At 48.6% G+C, this 19027-nt stretch overlaps 1 protein-coding gene across 4 annotated transcripts in view; it reads right to left on the reverse strand.

Moving 5' to 3' along the window:
* Window positions 1-8217: 8217 nt before the first annotated feature.
* Window positions 8218-19027, reverse strand: part of POLR3E (RNA polymerase III subunit E) — a 33721-nt gene continuing 22911 nt past the window's right edge. For all 4 annotated transcript variants that reach the window (XM_043560313.1, XM_043560311.1, XM_043560312.1 and 1 more), the window contains 8 exons: window positions 16532-16613; window positions 15355-15414; window positions 15100-15257; window positions 14596-14657; window positions 13554-14077; window positions 10965-11042; window positions 9674-9799; window positions 8218-9008 (listed from right to left, as the gene is read on the reverse strand). In XM_043560313.1, coding sequence (XP_043416248.1) covers window positions 8952-9008; window positions 9674-9799; window positions 10965-11042; window positions 13554-14077; window positions 14596-14657; window positions 15100-15257; window positions 15355-15414; window positions 16532-16613 — 1147 coding nt within the window. In that variant the 3' untranslated portion in view covers window positions 8218-8951. The remainder of the gene's footprint in view (window positions 9009-9673; window positions 9800-10964; window positions 11043-13553; window positions 14078-14595; window positions 14658-15099; window positions 15258-15354; window positions 15415-16531; window positions 16614-19027) is intronic.

The raw sequence follows: 19027 nt of genomic DNA on the forward strand, positions 1-19027 counted from the left end.
ACGCATTGTGGGTCTTGAACCCACATCCCCAAGATCAAAAGTTGCATACTCCATCAACTGAGCCAACCAGGTCCCCCAATATAGTGGTGTAAACATATTGATTGGACAATTCTATATATTACTCAATGCCTGTAACCATATGGTTCTCTTAAAGTCCTTTTTATTTTTTTGAGAGAGGGTGCAAGTGAGTGAGGGGCAGAGAGAGAGAGAGAGAGAGAGAATCCCACAAGGGGCAGAGAGAGGGAAGGAGAGAAGAGACAGAAGCGGGGTTTACCCGAAGCAGGGCTTGTGCTCACCTGATGTGAGACTCAAACTCAGGAACCATAATCTGACCTTAGCCAAAGTCAGATGCTTAAGGACTGAGTCACCCAGGCACCCTAGTCCTTTTTATTTCTGTAGAATCTCCACTTTCATTTCTGATTTTAATAATTTGAGTCTTCTCCCTCTTTTTTAGTCTATCTAGCTAAAGGTTTTTCAGTTTTTTGATCTTCTCAAAGAACAACTTTTGGTTTCGTTGACTTTTCTCTATTGTTTTTATATTCTCTATTTCATTGATCTCTCAATCTTTATCATTCCATTCCAACCCATTCACTTTGGGTTTAGTACCTTTTATAGTTTCTTTAGTTGTAAAATTAGGTTGTAGATTTAATATTTTTCTTGTTTTTTTTTTTTTAAGACTTTTTTAAAAAGTTTATTTATTTTGAGAGAGAGTGAGCAAGACAGGGACAGAGGGGAGAGAGAATCCCAAGCAGGACCCACACTGTCAGTGCAGAGCCTGATTCAGGGCTCACACTCACCCCAAGATCATGACCTGAGCTTAACAGATGAAGCCACCCAGGTGCCCTGAGACTTTATTTTTTATTTTTTAAATGTTTATTTTTCAGAAAGCATGAGCAGGGCATGGGGGGAGCAGAAAGAGAGAGAGGGAGACCCAGAATCCAAAGCAGGCTCCAGGCTCTGAGCTGTCAGCACAGACCCCAATGCAGGGCTCAAGCCCATGAACTGTGACAACATGACCTGAGACAAAGACGCTTAACCAGCTGAACCACCCAGGGACCCCAAGACTTTATTTTTTTTCAAGTAATCTCTCACCCAGTTTGGGACTCAAACCTACAACCCCAAGATGAAGAGTTGCATGCCCCACCAACTGAACCAGCCAGATGCCCTTTTTCTTGTTGTTTTGTTTGTGTTTTAGAGAGAGTGCGTGCGCACACACAAGCAAGGGTAGAGAAGGAGGAGAGGGAGAATCTCAAGCAGACTCCATGGCCAGTGCAGAGCCCAGTGCAGGGCTTGACCCCACAACTGTGAGATCATGATCTGAACTGGGAAGAGTTGGATGCTCAACTAACTAGGCACCCAGCAACCCCACCTTGTTTTTTAATGGAGCATTTATAGCCCTAAATTTCCCCCTTAGTACCACTTTTGCTGTGTTCCATAAGTTTTGGCATGTTGTGCTTTCATTTTCATTCATCTCTTAAGTATTTTCTAATTTCCCTTTGACCTCTCTGATTGATTGGTGGTTTAAAAGTATGTTGTTTAATTTTCTCAATTTTGTGACTTTTCCAATTTTTTGTTACTGATTTTTAAATTCATCATGTTGTAATCAAGGAAGATACTTTGTATTATATCTTTTAAAATCTGTTGAAACTAATTTGTGGCTTATGGTCTCTCCTTGAAAATGCCCTATCGGCATTTGAGAAGAATGTGTATTCTGTTGTGTAGAGTGTTGCTTATACATCTGCTAGATTTGCTTACTGTGTTGAATGCTATATTTCCTTAGTTATCTTCTGTCTGGTTGTCCTGTCCATTATTGTGGTTGGGGTATTAAAGTCTCCCAATTTCCCTGGAATATCTTTTTTTTTTTTTTTTTTTAATCCTTTTAATTTCAACCTGTTTGTGTCTTTGGAACTCAGGTGAGTCTCTTGTAGACAGCATCTAGTTGAATCGTGTGTGCGGTTTAATTGATGTATAATTAACATACAGTGTTATTAGTTTCAGATGTACAATATGATGATTCAACAATTCTATAACTTTGTGCTCAAGATAAGTGTATTTTTAGTCCCCTTTATCTATTTCACCCATCCTCTCCCCACACTCTGCTCTGGCAACCATTAATTTGTTGTCTGTATTTGAGTCTGATTTGTTTGTTTCTTTGTTCATTTGTTTCTTAAATTCTATATATGAGTGGAATCATGATATTTGTCTTTCTCTGGTTTATTTCACTTAGTATAATACCCTCTAGGTCCATCCATGTTGGATCATGTTTTATTTATTCTGCTGATCTCTGCCTTTTGAATGGAGTTAAATCCATTTACATTTAAAGTAATTTTGAAAAGGAGGAAATTTATTATGCTGTTTTCTACATGCCTTACAGCTTTTTTGTCCTTAATTTCCTGCATTCCTGTCTTCTTTTGTGTTTAGTTTATTTTTTTATTGTAATGAGATGTTTAAATTCCTTTCTCATTTCCTTTTGTGTATATTCTACAGCTGTTTTCTTCATGGTTAGCTTGGGGATTACATTTAACATCCTAAAGTTATAACACTAATTTGAATTTATACCAGCTTAACTTCAATAACAAAAAAACCCAAAAAAATCCCTCTGTGTCTTTACAGCCCCACCCCCATCTCTTTTGGTTATTGATGTCACAAAGCTGCCTCTTTATTGTGTACCCAAAAACAAACTATTGTGTTTTTTTTTTAATTTAAAAAAAAAATTTTTTTTTAACATTTATTTATTTTTGAGACAGAGACACAGCATGAACGGGGGAGGGGCAGAGAGAGAGACACACACAGAATCGGAAGCAGGCCCCAGGCTCTGAGCCATCAGCCCAGAGCCCGACGCGGGGCTCGAATTCGCGGACTGCGAGATCGTGACCTGAGCTGAAGTCGTACGCTTAACCGACTGAGCCACCCAGGCTCCCCTGTGTTGTTTTTTTTTTAAATGCATTAATCTTTTAAGTTACATAGAAGACAAAATTTGGAGTTATAAATCAAAATTACAGTAATACTACGTTTACACAAATAGTTTTTCTTTAAATGTATTAGTCTTTCTCTCTTTTTTATTAAGCTCTATGCCCAGTGTAGGGCCTGAACTCACAACGCCAAGATCAAGAGTCACATGCTTTACTGGCTGAGCCAGCCAGGCACCCCAAATGTATTAGTCTCTTGAATCATGTAGAAAGCAAAAAGTACTATTAGAAAACACTGTTATAGTTATACTGGCTTTTATAGTTGTCCATATATTTACTGACTTTTATTGAAATCTTTGTTTCTCAGTATGGCTTCAAGCTATTGTCTAGTCTCTTCATGTTTCACCTTGCAGGACATGTCTAGTGATTGTGAACTGTCAGCTTTTGTTACCTAGGAACATTGTAACCTCTTCACTTTTGAAAGACAGTGTTGCTGGATATAAGGTTCTTGATTGACCGTTGTTGCTGTTGTTGAAGCACTTTGAATATATTGGCTGCTTTCTGGCCTCCAAAGTTCTAATGAGAAGTCTTTTGATTATCTTATTGAGGAACCCTCCTCACCCCCTGTATGTGATAATTTGCTTTTCTGAGGCTTTCAGGATTCTCTTTGGCTTCTGAAAACTTGATTATAATGTGTTTCAGTGGGTCTGAGTTTTTCTTACTTGGAGTTTATTGAGCTTCTTGAATGTTTACATGCCTTTTATCAAGTTTGACAAGTTTTCAGCCATTATTTCTTCATATATTCTCCACTTCTTTCTCTCTCCTGGGACTCCCACAATGTGTATATTGGTCTTTTTAATGGTGTCACACAGGTCCCTTAGCTTCTGCTCACTTTTCTTCAGTTTTTCTTTCTTTCTGTTCCTCAGACTGGATAATTTCCATCATCTTCAAGTTTGCTGATTCTTTCTTCCGCCTGCTCAAATCTACCTTTGAATCCCTCTCATGAAATTTTCATTTCCATTACTGTGTTTTTCTGTGCAATTCTGTGCCCCAATTTTTTTTTCTTTAGGTCTCTTTATTATTTCCATTTTGTTCACACATTTTCTTGACTTTCTCTACATCCTGTAGTTCTTTTGAATGTCTTTAAAACACAGTTGTCTTAAAGTCTTTGTCTACTGCACCTGCCACTGGGTCTTTCAGGGACAATTTATGTTGATTTATTTTTCCTTCGCCCTGTATTTTCCTGGTTTTGTATGCCTTGTGGTTTTTTGAACACTGGACACTTGAATCTAATAATAACTCTGGGAATCAGATTCTCCCCTCTTTCCCAGGGTTTGTTGGTTTTCTTGGTTATTGTGTCTGTTCCTTAGATTGTTGCAGGCTGTGTCTGCTGAGGATCAGCCTGAGGTGTAAACTTCAGGGCTTCTCAGGTCTCTCATGAGCCTTTCCCTGGGTATGCATGGTCACTCTCTAATTTTCTGTATGTAAACAATCATTTTTTTGAATATCCTAGTTTTTAATGTCTGGCTCACAAAGGGGAAAAAGTGAAGAATGAGGGGGACAGGGAGCATTCCGGCCCTTTAAAAATCCCCTGGCAGTCACTTTACCCCCAGCTGTAGAGGCTTGCAACCGTGAGGGGAGGTACAACAGCAGCTGCCCACTTCTGGTAGAAGTGGCAATCAGATCACAGATTCCTGGCATTTGAACAGGATCTTTTTGCCCACCAGGTTCCTACAAGCTGCTGCGAGCTTCTCCATGAATGTGGCTCGTGGAGGAGTAGCAACTACTATTACTACTGGCTACTACTAGTAGCAGCAGCTACTGTGCTAAGAGCCCAAATTGGCCAAAATTGTGTGCCATTGACAGTCCTTATTCTCCCTGGAAGTTGCAAGCCTTTAGACTCTGGGATTCTAAAATACATCAGGGGCACCTAGGTGCCTCAGTTGGATGAGTGTCTGACTCTTGGTTTTGGCTCAGGTCATGACCTCAGTTTCATGGGATCAAGCCCCACATTGGGCTCTGTGCTGATGGCGTGGAGCCTGCTTGGGATGCTCCCTCTCCCTCTCTCTCTGCCCCTCCCCTGCTAATGCTGTCTCAGTCTCTCTCAAAAATAAATACATAAACTTCTAAAAAATAGCTACATCACATCACCATCTTTCCAGAATCTTCCTAAACTTCATCTATTCCCCATCACTTAAAATCACCTGAATCAGTACTAAATCTCTACATGCATTGGAACCTATTTCTGTTGTAGGATCTGGTTCCCGTGCACCTGTGGCGGTTTTTAATTACTATCTAGCTTGATATTTTCCTGACTGGTAAGGGAGTATTGCCCTCATTGCTCCCTCAGAATTTCGCTGGTTTCTTTTTGTTGTTCTTGCATGATTTTTGCAATAAGAACTTTAAAGTTGGCTCGTCTGGTTCTTGGGGATAAATGGTTATTGAAATTAGGCTGAAAAATTACTTAAATTACTTAAATTAAGTACAGACTGACACAGACTTTGATCCAAAACATGGGTTCATGCTTTCCCATTTATTCCAGTGGTTTGTTTCTCAGTTTTCATATTTTTACAGTTTAGGTCTTACAGATTTCAGAATTTCACCTCCTGAATGTAAGATCTTCTGTTACATTTTCTGACTATAGTTGCATATAGAAAATCTATTGATTCCAGCTATTTTGTTGAATGCTTAGTGAGAGCAGCTTTTAGTTGATTCTGTTGACGTGTTGGAAAAAAATGTCTTGGCTCCTTTATTTTTGTCTAACTTCTTTGCTAGACAAAGGAAACTAATTTGTGTAATTTTTAATTTAATCTTTGTCTAACTGCTCTAAGAAGTGTACCCAGGATATGAAATAATTATGGTGAGTAAACATACATCTCAATCGTAAGGTGCATGTCCAATGTTTGATTTAGCATGATGTTAACTTTTTACTATTTGAGGCTAATGAGAATCCATCTACTCTTACTTTAAGAACTTATTATATCTGGAATGAAACAGATCTTGATCCCTGAGAGGAATTGTTCCTCCTTCCCTTTTGGCCTGTTTATAGTATGAGCTGCAGTGTTGATGCCCTGATACCACCCTTGCATGTCTGTGACAGTAGTTATTCCCAGTATCCTCTTTGCAAGGCACCTTAGGGTATTTAAAAAACAATTTTTTTTTTTAACATTTATTAGAGACAGAGACAGAGCATGAGCATGGGAGGGGCAGAGAGAGGGGGAGACACAGACTCTGACGCAGGCTCCAGGCTCTGAGCTGTTACCACAGAGCGCCCAATGTGGGGCTTGAATTCACAAACTGCAAGATATGACCTGAGCCAAAGTCGGACACTTAATGGACTGAGCCACCGAGGCACCCTGGGTGTGTGTGTGTATATGTAATATATATGTATGTATGTGTGTGTGTATATATATATATGTGTGTGTATATATATATATATATGTAATCTTGATAGAGGGAAACCGAATTCTAAGCAGGCTCCATGCTATCAGCCCAGAGCCTCACATGGGGCTCAAGCTCTCAAACTGCAAGATCATGACCTGAGCTGACATCGAGTCGGACGCTCAACCAACTGAGCTACCAAGGCACCCCAGGGTAGCTTTTTCTTTAACATGCCAGTGCAATCTACTACTTAGGATTTGTATTCATAGCATGCTATCTCTGTCAGGTTTTATTTTTTTGTTTATTTTTGAGAAAGAGCATAAGCAGGGGAGAGGCAGAGAGAATCTGAAGCAGGCTCCAGGCTGTCAGCACAGAGCCCAACGTGGGGCTCCAATTTACCAACTGTGAGATCATGCCCTGAGCAGAAGTCAGATGTTAAAGCGACTGAGCCACCCAGGTGCCTCTCTTTGTCAAGTTTTAAACCACTGCTTCCAGATTTGGAGGCTTGTTACTTGCTTAAGTTTAACCCTTGTGCTTGTCATAAAGATGTGAGAATAGTTCAACCATGGAAATTCCTGGACCTGTTCTCTAATAATTGGTCATTTTCTTTCCAACCAGTTTAAAAAAAATTTTTTTTAATGTTTATTTTTGATAGAGTGAGAGCATGAGCGGGGGAGGGGCAGAAAGGGAGACACAGAATCCAAAGCAGGCTCCAAGCTGTCAGCACAGAGCCTGACATGGGGCTCGAACTCAGACCGTGAGATCATGACCTGATCGGAGGCTCAACCGACTGAGCCACCCAGACGCCACCCCCCCTTTTTTTTTAACGTTTATTTTTTACATAGGGACAGAGCATGAGTGGGGGAGGGTCTTTCCGACCAGTTGTAAGGCTCATGCCATTTTCCTTCATGTTGGTGTATCTTTAATTCTTATAGCGAATTTTTTTGTTTTTAACAATTCTTTCCTAAATTCCTTAAGTTTACTTTCCTATTTGAATTCAGTGTTTAACTCATTTCCCTTTGTCAGTGTGTTTCAGGCTATGACTGCCCACTGAGCCCTGAGACCCTTAACTTCTCTGTGGTCATGCTGTCTCTGCTGTGCACCATGAGGAGTCTCTCCTTTGTAAGGTGGTTATACAATAACTGGACATACTCTTGATCAACTCTGGAAATTTTTACTCTTTTCAGGCTCATGTTAGTAGTACCAAGAGCATAATGGCCTGTGAAACTACATTACCAAATGTTTTCCTTTTCGGTGTTGAGCATGCATAGACTGTCACCTAAACCTTCAGGTACCAGTGGCTCTTTTGCCCAAAACAGATCATGGAAAAAGAGGTAGTAAAATTTCACATCTTGCCCACACCAGCTTACTCTTCCTTTCTTCCTAATCCTCTAGGGCTGTACTATCCAATAAGGTTGACATTAGCGACACATCCCAAGTGAGCACTTAAACTGTGGCTTGTCCAAACTGCAAATGGCGTAAGTATAAGGTACCAGATCTTGAAAACGTATTTTTTTTTGTACTTATCACTTTTTTGATGTTTATTTTTGAGGGAGAGAGACACAGAATCCGAAGTGGGCTCTGCTGAGAGCTTGCCCGACACAGCGCTCGAACTCACGAACCGTGAGATCATGATCTGAGCCAAAGTCAGATGCTTACCAACTTAGCTGGCGCCCCTGTACTAACATTTTTAATTATACGTTGCCGTTTTAGCTACATCTTGGGCTAAATAACCCATTTCTACTAGCTTCTCTTTACTGTCAAAATGTACAAGTTACACCTATGGCTGCATGGTTGTGCCAGGCGGCGCTGCTCAGGTCATTTCCCCCGCCCATGGTGGGCTCCCTCCCCTGGCTGTAACTGAGGCCCTGAGAGCACAGACAGCACTGCCTTCCTGTGACCCTTTGAAGACAGTAGCACCACGATGCCAGGTTAGTGTTACATTTATTTTAAAAATACACAAAATATAAATTTATTACATCAAAGTGTGATAACCTTATACACCGTTCCATACTTACCTGGTTTTGTTTGCATCCTTATGCAAACAGAATAGATGGATTTGATTCTGATTTTTCCTATGGTTCATGTAAACAGTCGAGACTGCTACATAAAGTAAGTCGTTTTAAAAGGTAAAGTGGCCACAGAAACCCAACAGTAAAACAATTCAATTTGGTTTGTTTAATGAAATTGGCAGAAGTCTTAGCAGATAATCAAAAACTACACACTGGCTTCTAGACATTTTAAATATTTAAAACCTTGAGGTTTTCTTCATCTTGTAAACATAACTTAGACCTCGTTGGCATTAAGTTTGAAAAGTAAAATATTAAACCATGATTTATATGAGCCTGCCTGTGGTCAGTATACACTCTCTTTATTAGGAGAATGAAACCAAATAATAAGCAAAATACATTGGGGATTTCAAATTATACTGTAAAGAAGGTCCCGGCCGCCGTCTTCTGGGAGCCATCTAACTGAAGCTGACCCTGCCACTGGCTGAGGGTGACCCCCGCTGGCCACCAGACAGCATGACACCCCAGCCGCGGGACGGTCAGGTCCTCTTGCTCCGTGGCTTCGGAAGCAGGTGAGGTTGCGTCCACCTCCGCCGGCTCCGCCGTCCTTCCTGGGACTTCGACGCACTGGGTGAGTGGTCTGTGACTACTGTCAAGACTGTACCGTCCCTTTAAGGTACCACATGCCACCGTAGCTCACACAGCAGTCCTGTGACGAGAGAGGGGTGTTCAGCAGGCGAGGCAGCTACTCCAGCCCGTACGGCTCCTCACGACTCGGTTTATGATTAATGGATAGAACACAAACGGGAGATGACGATGCTGTGGTAACTGCCTGGTCTCCTTAGTGCTTGGGGCTCAGGCCCTCTTCCTCTCGGCGGGGGGGGGGGGGGGGGAACCACAAAAGAATATGCTCAGCAAGTACAAGATAAAAAAAACTGTCAATAAGCTGACCCAGAAGAAAGGTGCTTCATAAACAGCACCACAGACGGCCTTGGATGTTTGAGATACTAAATCAAGATGTAAAGAAAGCATCCTCAGCTTTCTGTGTTCCAATGTTTCTGCCAATATGGTATCTGCACCATAGTCCATTCATAAAAGCATTATAAGTAGTATATTTAAGGACTTGCATATACTATATGATAAATTATATATTTCCTTTTAAATTTAAAAATTAATTCTACTGAAAGCCAAGTGGTACAGGATTCAAGAGGGGAGTGGAGTCAGGACTCAGACCCAGTCACTTAAAGGGATGACCCGGCTGGATGAGCCGTGAGCAGCTGCAGAGACCGCAGCTGGCTGGGGGGGTGGGGGGGCAGGGAGGACTTCCACCCCGTCGGCCTCCACCGCAGGCGCTGCTCCCCAGAGCGCGTGTACCTTTAGCACTTTGTCCACCTCCTGTTTACTCAGATCCTCTCCGCACTCTTGAGTCAGCCGCGACTGGATCATGTTCCGGCGGACCCGGTAATTTTTGGAAAAGATTTCAAGCAAAACCTGTCGGTGCTTTAGTAGCAAAAATATGTTATTGTGGGAAACAGTCACCTAAAAGAGAAACCTCCCTGAACAAGAGATCCAGAGCCATGGGACTGAACTCCACGCTGCAGTCTGTGTGCGCCAGGACTTCTCTAGACAGGAATACACCCGACCAATCCGTCGTCCCGAGACCCCAAGAAGAAGAAAGGACCAGGCAAGCGCCAGCAGAGGACCGGCAGTATAGACGAGGTGTTTCGTGACACAAAACAGAAGTGAAAATGGATTTAGGATGCAGGGAAAGTCACCATCTAAGCTACATGAAGACGGGGCTGGAGACTGTTGCCCATAGAGCTTTGTCTCAATGCACTTATCTTCTCATCAGATTGAAATTAATTGTGAAATTGTTTTCATTTCCTACCCCTTCAGGACTAGAAACTTCAGATGCCACCTATTCTGGCCAAGAGCACACAGGCTGGCTCAGGAAGAGCCCCTGCAGATGCTCTTGCTCCGGGGCCCCGTCACAGCCCTGGGGCACAGAGGCCCACCTGTCTGTCAGCCCCTCTGAGGCAGAAGAGGGATCTCCCTTCCTCCCCACACCTTAGGAATAGGGCCAACTAGTGTTTTAGCAGTTTATTCCGAAATCCTTAAAGTTCAAGCGAGTTCATGACTGAAGGAAAATTTCTGGACGTCAGGGTCCATGCAGCCACGGCTGCTGTTTTAACTCCTATTTTGTTCACTAGACACTGATGACCCTTCCTGCCAGGGTGTGACAGGAGGCAAAATGGACCAGTTTCTCTAACTTAGAAATCCAGCACCTAAGAAACGTGGACTGTCACTGGTTCACCAGACAGGCTGGGTGGCAGAATCCTCTGGAAAGCTTTGTAGAAGTTTAGATACCTAGGACCCCTCCCCGTTCCTCTGGAACTGAACGAAGTCTCGGGGGTTGGTCCTAGGAGCTTATAGAGATTTTTTAGAAGAGGACTTGGATGCAGCCAGTCCAGAAGGCAGTAGGGGACCAAGGGTTCCGGTCAAATGACTGGCATGTCCGGCCTAACACTACACGGGGACACGGAGCCAGAATATTTAAACTTGAAAGCAGCTGGAAAACGAGCGTGTGTTACCGCAGTCTGGGTCTCCCCGAAGGTCTCACACCCCCTCACTGCTCTTGGGGAGACGGTAGCAGAGGTCACCTCACCTGATCGCTCATGTCTCCAGACTCCCAGAGGGCGAACACCTTCTGCTCATCTGGGGATGCAGCGGTCTGTGGGGGAAACTAACCAAGGCCTAGGCATTAGTAGTTTGTCTTTGCCACGTGGGTCCACCCGCCCCTCACCCCTCCCAGCCCGCACAAGCCCCATTCAGGGACGGAGCCGCCCTTGTGAGACTGTGGGTTCCAGTTCCAGCTCCTGCCACTCACTAGGGCGTCAGTGGGAGGGAGCGGGACAGGCCCAGCCTCAAGTCGCCGGATGCAGTTGACAAGGTGGGGAAGGGAGTTCTGCTGTGTGTCCCGTTAGCCTGGCATTAGCTCCCCGCTCTGCTCCAACACCCAGTGTCCTCCTACCCTAAATATACACGTACAGATGGGGCCTGAGAAGCACTCCCACCCCCACAGCCCCTAGGAGGATCTGGGGATTCCCTCTCTCGAGGGCCGTGTCCTTGTGGGTTAAGGACCCTCCCAAGCACCCGTGCCACTTGGTTCAGCAGGGTCTGAAGGGGGACCAAGAAAAGGGTGGCCAGGCTCAGGGCACCTGGTAGACTGGTTTCCAGTCCTGACAACACAACAGGGGTGGCTACCACCACATAAAGCCCCGGGGGGACCCTGACACGTACAATCTCATTTGATCACTGGAAACTAGAGAGGTGGGAGCAGGGAGCTGCTCCAGGGCAGAGGTTTACTCACTGTCCACAGTCGGACGTCTAATAGTAGAAACAGGATTAAACTCAAGCCTGTGAGTCGAGTCTCCTCCTGCTCCCTGGACCTGAGCATCCTTGTGTACACATCTGAGGTCTTTTCCTCCTCAGAGGAGACTATGATATACGGTCCCTATATCAGGATCATGGGGAGGGAGATGGATGGGAGCAGCAGAGGGGCCATGGTCTCCCAGAGATCCCAGCCCCACTAAGAGGGAGAAATAGGGCAAGGGTACCTGACAGCAGCCTACCGCACGTCCCTCTCCCATCCACACAGCACCCAAGACGGCCTGGGGCTACCTAGACCCCTTTGCTGGGGGGGCAAGGGTGCTCCAAATAGGGCAGGGCCCCCAAACCCTGGTACCTTCCAGAGGAAACCACACCAAGGAGGCTCCCAGACACGAGGGCCAGATCTCCTGGGATGGCCCCGCCAGCATGGGATCTCAGGCCTCTCATCCTAGTTTCTGTTTCTCGAGTACACAGAGTTGGGCCTTTGCCTCATCACCCAAGGCTGCAGGTGCTTCTGACCTTGGACTGCAAACGTCAACGATCTCTTAAGAGGCAGCCGCAGCCCCACGTCACGCGGTCTGACGCCAAGTCTGGGCAGAGCTTAGGAGGAGAGAATAACCAGCACCACGTCCTGAAGCCACAGCGGACACTCCTCACGCTCAGCTAAGGGAAATGGTCCACAACACACGCTCTGCTCCTACATTTCGTCCACTCCGGGGCCCCTTCCTATGCAGGGACAGGAAGCCCCGGGGTGGGGGGAGGGGGTTGTCATACTGCCACCTGCAGGCCCGGCATCAGAAATGCTAACCATGCTGGCCTGGCCAGCTAACCTCTAGCCCGGAAGGCCTGCCAGAACCCACGCACGAGCCAGTACAGCAGAAAAGAGTTCAGCCCTGGGGCACCTGGGTGGTTCAGTCGATCAGGCGCCCGACTATCGATTTTAGCTCAGGTCATGATCTCGTGGTTTGTGGGTTCGAGCCCCACATCAGCCTCGGTGCTGACAGTGCGGAGCCTGCTGGGGATTCTCTCTCCCTCTGTCCCTCCCCCACTCATGTTCTTGTTCTCTCTCTCAAAAAAAATAAAATATTTCAGCCCTGCAGCCACTAAACTGAGGTTCAAATTCCAGCTCTATCACTTCCTGGTATACGAGACAAGCTCATTTCCCTTCTTTAAAACTCGGTTTCTATACCTACAAATTGCAAAGAAGATCAAAAGATAACAGAAGTGGAGTCAGCTTGGGGCTGGGCCTGCGTGGCTCAGTCGGTTAAGCGTCTGACTCTTGATTTCGGCTCAGGCCACGACCTCACGGTTTGTGGGATGGAGCCCCGCACTGACAGTGCCGAGCCTGCTTGACATTCTCTCACTCTGCCCCCTCCCCAACTCTCTCTCTCTCTCAAAAAAAAAAAAAAAAAAAAAAAAAAAAAAAGTGAGTCGTCCTTAAAAAATGACAGGAACAAGATGTGCCGGCAGAGGGGGGCGGGAAACCAGGCCAGGGAACCTGCACGGACAGCCCCCGCTCTAGGCCAAGTAGCGGCCTGGCGCCTTCAGACATCTCAGGGGGCCCTCACCCAAGTCCCAGGAGACCAAAGCCAACATCTACCCACGTCACACGATGGCGCAGAGCCTAAGAGGCCCAAGGTCACACAAAGCCACCACACGAGAGCCAAAATTCAAAGCAAGGTCAGTGGTCCTCCCGAGTTCCCAGGCAGCCTCCAAACTGATGCCCCCAAGGCAAGCAGGGCGCAGGCCACTCAGAGTGACAGGACCTGCCTCCTTTCCACCACGAGCAGCGCTGCCCGCCCAGGAGCCCGCCTGAGGGCAGCCTCGTTCGTACGCCCATCGGGCCGGCGCAGGCTCTACTTACAGGCACCAGTATTTGCTTGCAACCGGCGGCCAGCACCGTGTCCTGCAGCATGCGGTCCGAGATGCCGCTGAACAGCGTGTGACCAGGTGGCAGGCTGGCCAAGTGCAGGTTGAAGAGGCGCTTGAGTTCACTCAGCGTGAGCACAAACTGTCTCTGAAAGGTGGCCTCCACGAAGGCCCTCAGTTCCCGGGCCACAGGGGTGCCGGCACAGCCCGGGGGCGGGTGCCCGTTGAAGCTGTCCCCGCCCACCGCCCGCCCGCCAGGCAGCCCGTTGGCCAGCCTACTGTGGAGGCCGCCACCAAGAGAGGTGTCCATGGGCTCCTCATCTTCTGCTTCCTGCTCTTCCTCCTCCTCTCCCTCCTCACTCACGGGCTCCTCCTTGATCCGCACGCCAGGCAGGACCGTGGACGCCCGCACCTGCTCCTTCCTCCGCTGCAGCTCCCGTTCCAGCAGCGCGTGGTTCTGCTGGGCCTTGCTTCTGGCCACCTGGACGCGCTGGTCCCCGGAGACCAGCCCGGCAGGCCCTGCAGGCAGAGGCCAGTGCTGCTCAGGGGGGCGTAGAGACAGGGCAGAGAGGGGGCCTCGGCCTGCGGACACCCCCGGTCCCCCAGAGGGAGGGGATGGAAACAGTGCAGACCAGCCTCTCACTCCCACCTCACCCAGCGGGGACTGAGCTACCCCGGCAGAGAGGAAAGAAAGAGAAGTGGGGAGAGTCAGAATCGCACATTGGGAGACCCCAACCAGGAGGGGTTCCCGGTCCCTGCCGGCTCCTCCTGTCCCCTCACCACTTCCTGCCGACCCAAGAGGGCCCAGAACCCAGGAAAGCCTCAGAGCGCACAGGCCCTCAGTCCCCGAGGCCAAGCATTTAACGGGGGACAAGCCTTAAGCTGAGGTCTGTGGGGAAGGGAGACGAAAGCACAGAAAGGCCAACCAATGGGGAGAGCCACACACCCCTCTCTGGGCCCGACGAGCCCCAGCAGAGCAGCCCGCCTGGAGCCAGGGGCGGGTTAGGAGCCTGCCCAGTCCGAAGCCCCCCGCACACCTGATTGTCCATCTGGCTTCTTTGGCAAGGTTTCCTTCACGAGATTATAGACTTTTTCTAATCTGAAAAGAAGAATAAACTTTAAGCCACGTCACCTGCCTCACTACGGCAACGTTCCCTCTTGAGGACAGGGACATCCTGGTGACCGAGGATGCCGTGCGCACAGAGCCCGGCCGCCCCTCCCCACCGCACACAGCCATGCGGTGGGCAGCGGTGGCCCAGCCTTCTCTTCCTCGGCCAGTCTCCAGCCCGCTGCCTCAGGCCATGCAAACCCCGGCTCTCCACACGCAGCCCTCCTTCCTGACCCCTAAGAACACACCTGCCAGCTCTGATCGGCAGGGGTAGCTGTACCAGGCCTGTGCGGGGGCGGGGGGGGTGGGTCTGGATCAATCTGCCACATCCACCAGCATGCAGGACGGGGTGCACGCAGCCCCAGTATGCTCTCACCAGCCCACACCCGGCCTAGGGGACGAAGTGGCTGTGGACGGCTCAGTAAGCCCTTACTTGGCCTGGATACCCGACCACAGCATGTGCTGCCGCTGGACCACATCTGGATGTTTCTTGATGAACTCTCCGTCGTAAGGCAGTATGAACTCCCAGCCTTTGTTGATCCTCACCACGGCCATGTGCTCCAGAAAGTCCTTCACATCCTCCGTGCAGAGCTGGGGGAGGGGAAGAAGTGAGGCCCGCAGGCCCGAAAGCCCGCCCCGGCCCCCGTTCCCTGCAGGGCCCGGGCTTCTGAGGGGGAACGTCACTTACTTTAGTCACTGCTGCCACCTCTTTCCGTACCACCCACCGGCTCTGTGTGAACTTCCACATCTGAGGGAGAAAAAGCAGCATGTTTCCAGGGGGCAAACAAAGATAGATCGCTCCTAAGACTGTGCCCCAAACCCATGTAGTTGTCCTGGGGGCCCGAGGGCAGGGAAGACAGTCGCCGACAAGAACTCAGACTTGACCAGACCTTCTCCCAGGCGCCGTCTGACAGCATCTGCACGGGAGAGAAAGGCTGACAGGCAGGGGCGGCTGAGGGCTTTGTGAACAAGCCTGGGAGTGGATCACCCCTGTGCTTCGACCCCGAGACCAAACTAAACTGCACAGGCACCCAGACACTAACTGTCCAAAGGAGCTGGGACAGCCGACCAGGGAAAGGAAAACACAGGCACTCTCTCCAGAGAGAGCAGCCTAAGGGCTGCCCGCGTGAGCAGGCCTGTGCGAGAGCACATCACTGTCCCCGTGTACAAGCTAAGGAGACCGATTTCCCTGAACTCAAAACACAAAGCTGAGGCCAAAGGAGGCAGTGCTGATCCCAACGGCCCGGGTTCAAGCCCTCGGGGAGGCTGTGGCAGGGATTTAAGTTCTGGATAAGGGCAGGGGTGGGACAGGGCAATGGAATAGAGGAACGAGCCAGCAAAAACCCACAGCAATAGTGCAGGGAACGCGTATGAGAGAAGCAGATGCGCCCAGGACCGTGGAGAACGGGATGGTCAGCCCCACCCAACGCTGGTGCCCTTCAGGCATTTGGGCCCAGTGGTCCCAGACTGTCCAATTATTCTTAAGCTAGAAATCCGGTTTGTACGGTGATTCTGAATTGTAAAAATCAATTTAAGTCAACATAAAAAAAAAAAAAAAACAAAAAACAAAAAAAACCAAGACTGCAGACAGCTCAGGCCAAATGAAACCTGTTTCTTAGCCAGAGTCCACCTATGGGCCTCTGGTTTATAATCCCCAGGCCAGAGGAACTCAGATTTCTTATGAAGCCCCAGACTCCAGGATTCTGAGTTGAAGGAGAAAGAAATAGGGTCCAGAGCCACACCTGCCCTTTTCCCACCACCGGGGCCAAGGTCCTGGAAGCCCTGCATGCCCCCGCCCCCCCCGCCCCCCCCCCCTCCGTGATCCCTACCCGATCGACCAGAGGCCAGAGAGCCTGAGCACTTACGACAAAGTCTCGGCCCCTGCAGAGCACCTCGGCAGGCACGCCGCTGTGAGGGCTGGAGGAGTCCTTGGGGTACAGGATGTCGCTGCCAACGAGAGCAGGAGCCACAGGTCAGTCCCATCCCTCAGCCCCTCTACCTGCCACAGCGCCGGCCCCCAGCTCCAAGCACTCTTTCCAACACGGGCTCGGACGGCTTCCCAGGGCCTCCCTTTTGCCCTCGGAGCCTGGCTCTGTGAACACGTATGTAGAAAAGAAGCACCCCTGCTACGCACACCCCCTTAAGAGTTCCTCCTCACTGCCCTTCTCGACCTTCCGTGCACACACTGGCCCAGCCCCGAGGCCCGCCGCAGTCAGGGGTTCAGAAAGAGGCCAGCCCAGGACTCGGGGAGACAGCGAGTCCTCCACGTGCGGCAGGCGTGAGGCCAAGAGACTGGCTGTGAAACAGCACACGAGGCCTTTACCACCTGCCGGAAGGGGCGGGGTGGGCAGTGTGAGCAGGGGTGAGAGGGGTCAGGGGCTGGGACCTGGCTGGGCCCTGAGGCACGAGTGGGGCTAAAGCCTTTGGAGAGAAGAGAAGAGGACCAGCAGTCAAGCTCAGAGAACTTCAGGGTCCAGGGCGAAAGAGCAGGGTCATGAGGCTCACAAGCATAACTTGACCAAGTTCAGCCACAGACCCCATCACACCCCAGTGGGGTGTCACACACACCTCCCCAGGCCGCCCTGTGCCTGCGGTGCCTCTGCCGGGAGGCCCCTCTCCTCCCCTCCCTCCCTCCACCTGGCAACCAACTAATACCCCTCCATCGAGGTCAAGCTCTGTGTCTCCTCTCTACCCAGAATAACTAAGGGAACAGGGACCTGGCTTGTGTCGTTCACCTCTGCCACACAGACAGAAGGGACCCACTAAGTGGGAACTGAATGAGCGGAAGAACATGGTCCGTGCCCTGGATCTCTGCACTCGCTGTGTTCAACTGTAATGGAGCCCACCTCCGCCCCACAGATCTCCCGAGGACAGAGACAGTGTGAGGAAGAGAGCGGAGCAGAGGGCACGGCCATATTTTCCGAACGATTTATGAATTTTGCATCATTTCCTCGCAAGAACACAAAAGGACAGGGCAAAGAAGGAGCATCGCCCACAGGCCGTGGTGTGGCAGCATGGGCTTGCAGCAGGACCCGAGGCACCGGGGGAGACAGAACACATGGCCCAGCGGGCCCTACCTTCAAGTCACAGGGACACGCCTCAGGCTGAAAGGGCAGAAACATCAGGGCCACGGGCGGTGCCGGGCAGAGAGCTCAAACCCCAGCTCTGTGGCTGCCTTGCTGCCAGACGTTTGGCAAGTCTCTGCCTCTCCGGGTCAGCGTCCTCTCATTCATTCATGCTGTAAATACACCTGGCTGTCCCATTTAATGAGCGACGTGCCATCCGAAGGCCTTTTATAACCAAACACTTGTGCGGCACAAGACAATGGCCACAATGTACGGACAGAGACCGGGCATTTGTTTCCCGGGGCAAGGGCGCCACCATGTGGCAGTAACATGAATACCTTTACCATTCACTTGGCCGACTGAAATGATGGGAGCTGCTGCAATGAAGGACTTAAAAATTGGAACAATTCACATTTTGATAGATTGTTCGCCTTATACCACACTTCCTAAAAGCGAGGCTGTATGAATTAATTTTATATTACACTATTTAACATTAACATAATTCAGGGAGCCACACTTGGCAAGGGTCTAAGATGTGCCAGGCATTGTACCGAGTACCAAGGACATGAGGGAGAGTCCCTATCCCCTTGAAATGGACAGTCTGGTGGAGGAATCACAGAAGGGAAACTACTGACAGGCATCAAGCCACAAATTCAGGACCTCTGAACCCCACAGGATATGTGAAAGGAAATTCAGACTCAGACACATCTTAAGGAACTGTAAAAAGCCAAAACAAGAGAAAATCTTAAAACGAGCCAGAGAGAAGCTAGGGTAAAGACTGGACTTGTCACCAGGAACAATGGGAATGAAAACGCAATGAAATTATGTCCATGTGTGGAAGGAAAGCAATCAACCGCAAATTCTACACTCAGTAAAAATATCCTTTCTATTTCCAACTGTATCAAAACCAAGGAAATCCATCACCTGCAGACCTTCATTAAACACCATAGCACTTTTTAGGAGAAGGAAATCATCCCAGATAGAAACAGATGAAGAAAGGCAGGATGAGCAGAATAAAAAGGTAAATAAATATGTGAGCAGATCTAAAGAATATTGACTAAATACAATAATATCTTGTGGGTTTTAAATACAATTAAGGGGCGCCTGGGTGGCTCAGTCAATTAAGCAACTCTTGGTTTCAGCTCAGGTCATGATCTTGCAATTTCGTGGGTTTGAGCCCCCACGTCAGGCTCTGTGCTAACAGTGTGGAGCTTGCCTGGGATTCTCTCTCTCTGCCCCTCCTCCACGCACGCTCTCTCAAATAAACTTGAAAAAATAAAAAAAATACAATCAAAA

This window comes from Prionailurus bengalensis, chromosome E3 (genome assembly GCF_016509475.1).
Source record: "Prionailurus bengalensis isolate Pbe53 chromosome E3, Fcat_Pben_1.1_paternal_pri, whole genome shotgun sequence".
Classification (NCBI taxonomy): Eukaryota; Metazoa; Chordata; class Mammalia; order Carnivora; family Felidae; genus Prionailurus; species Prionailurus bengalensis.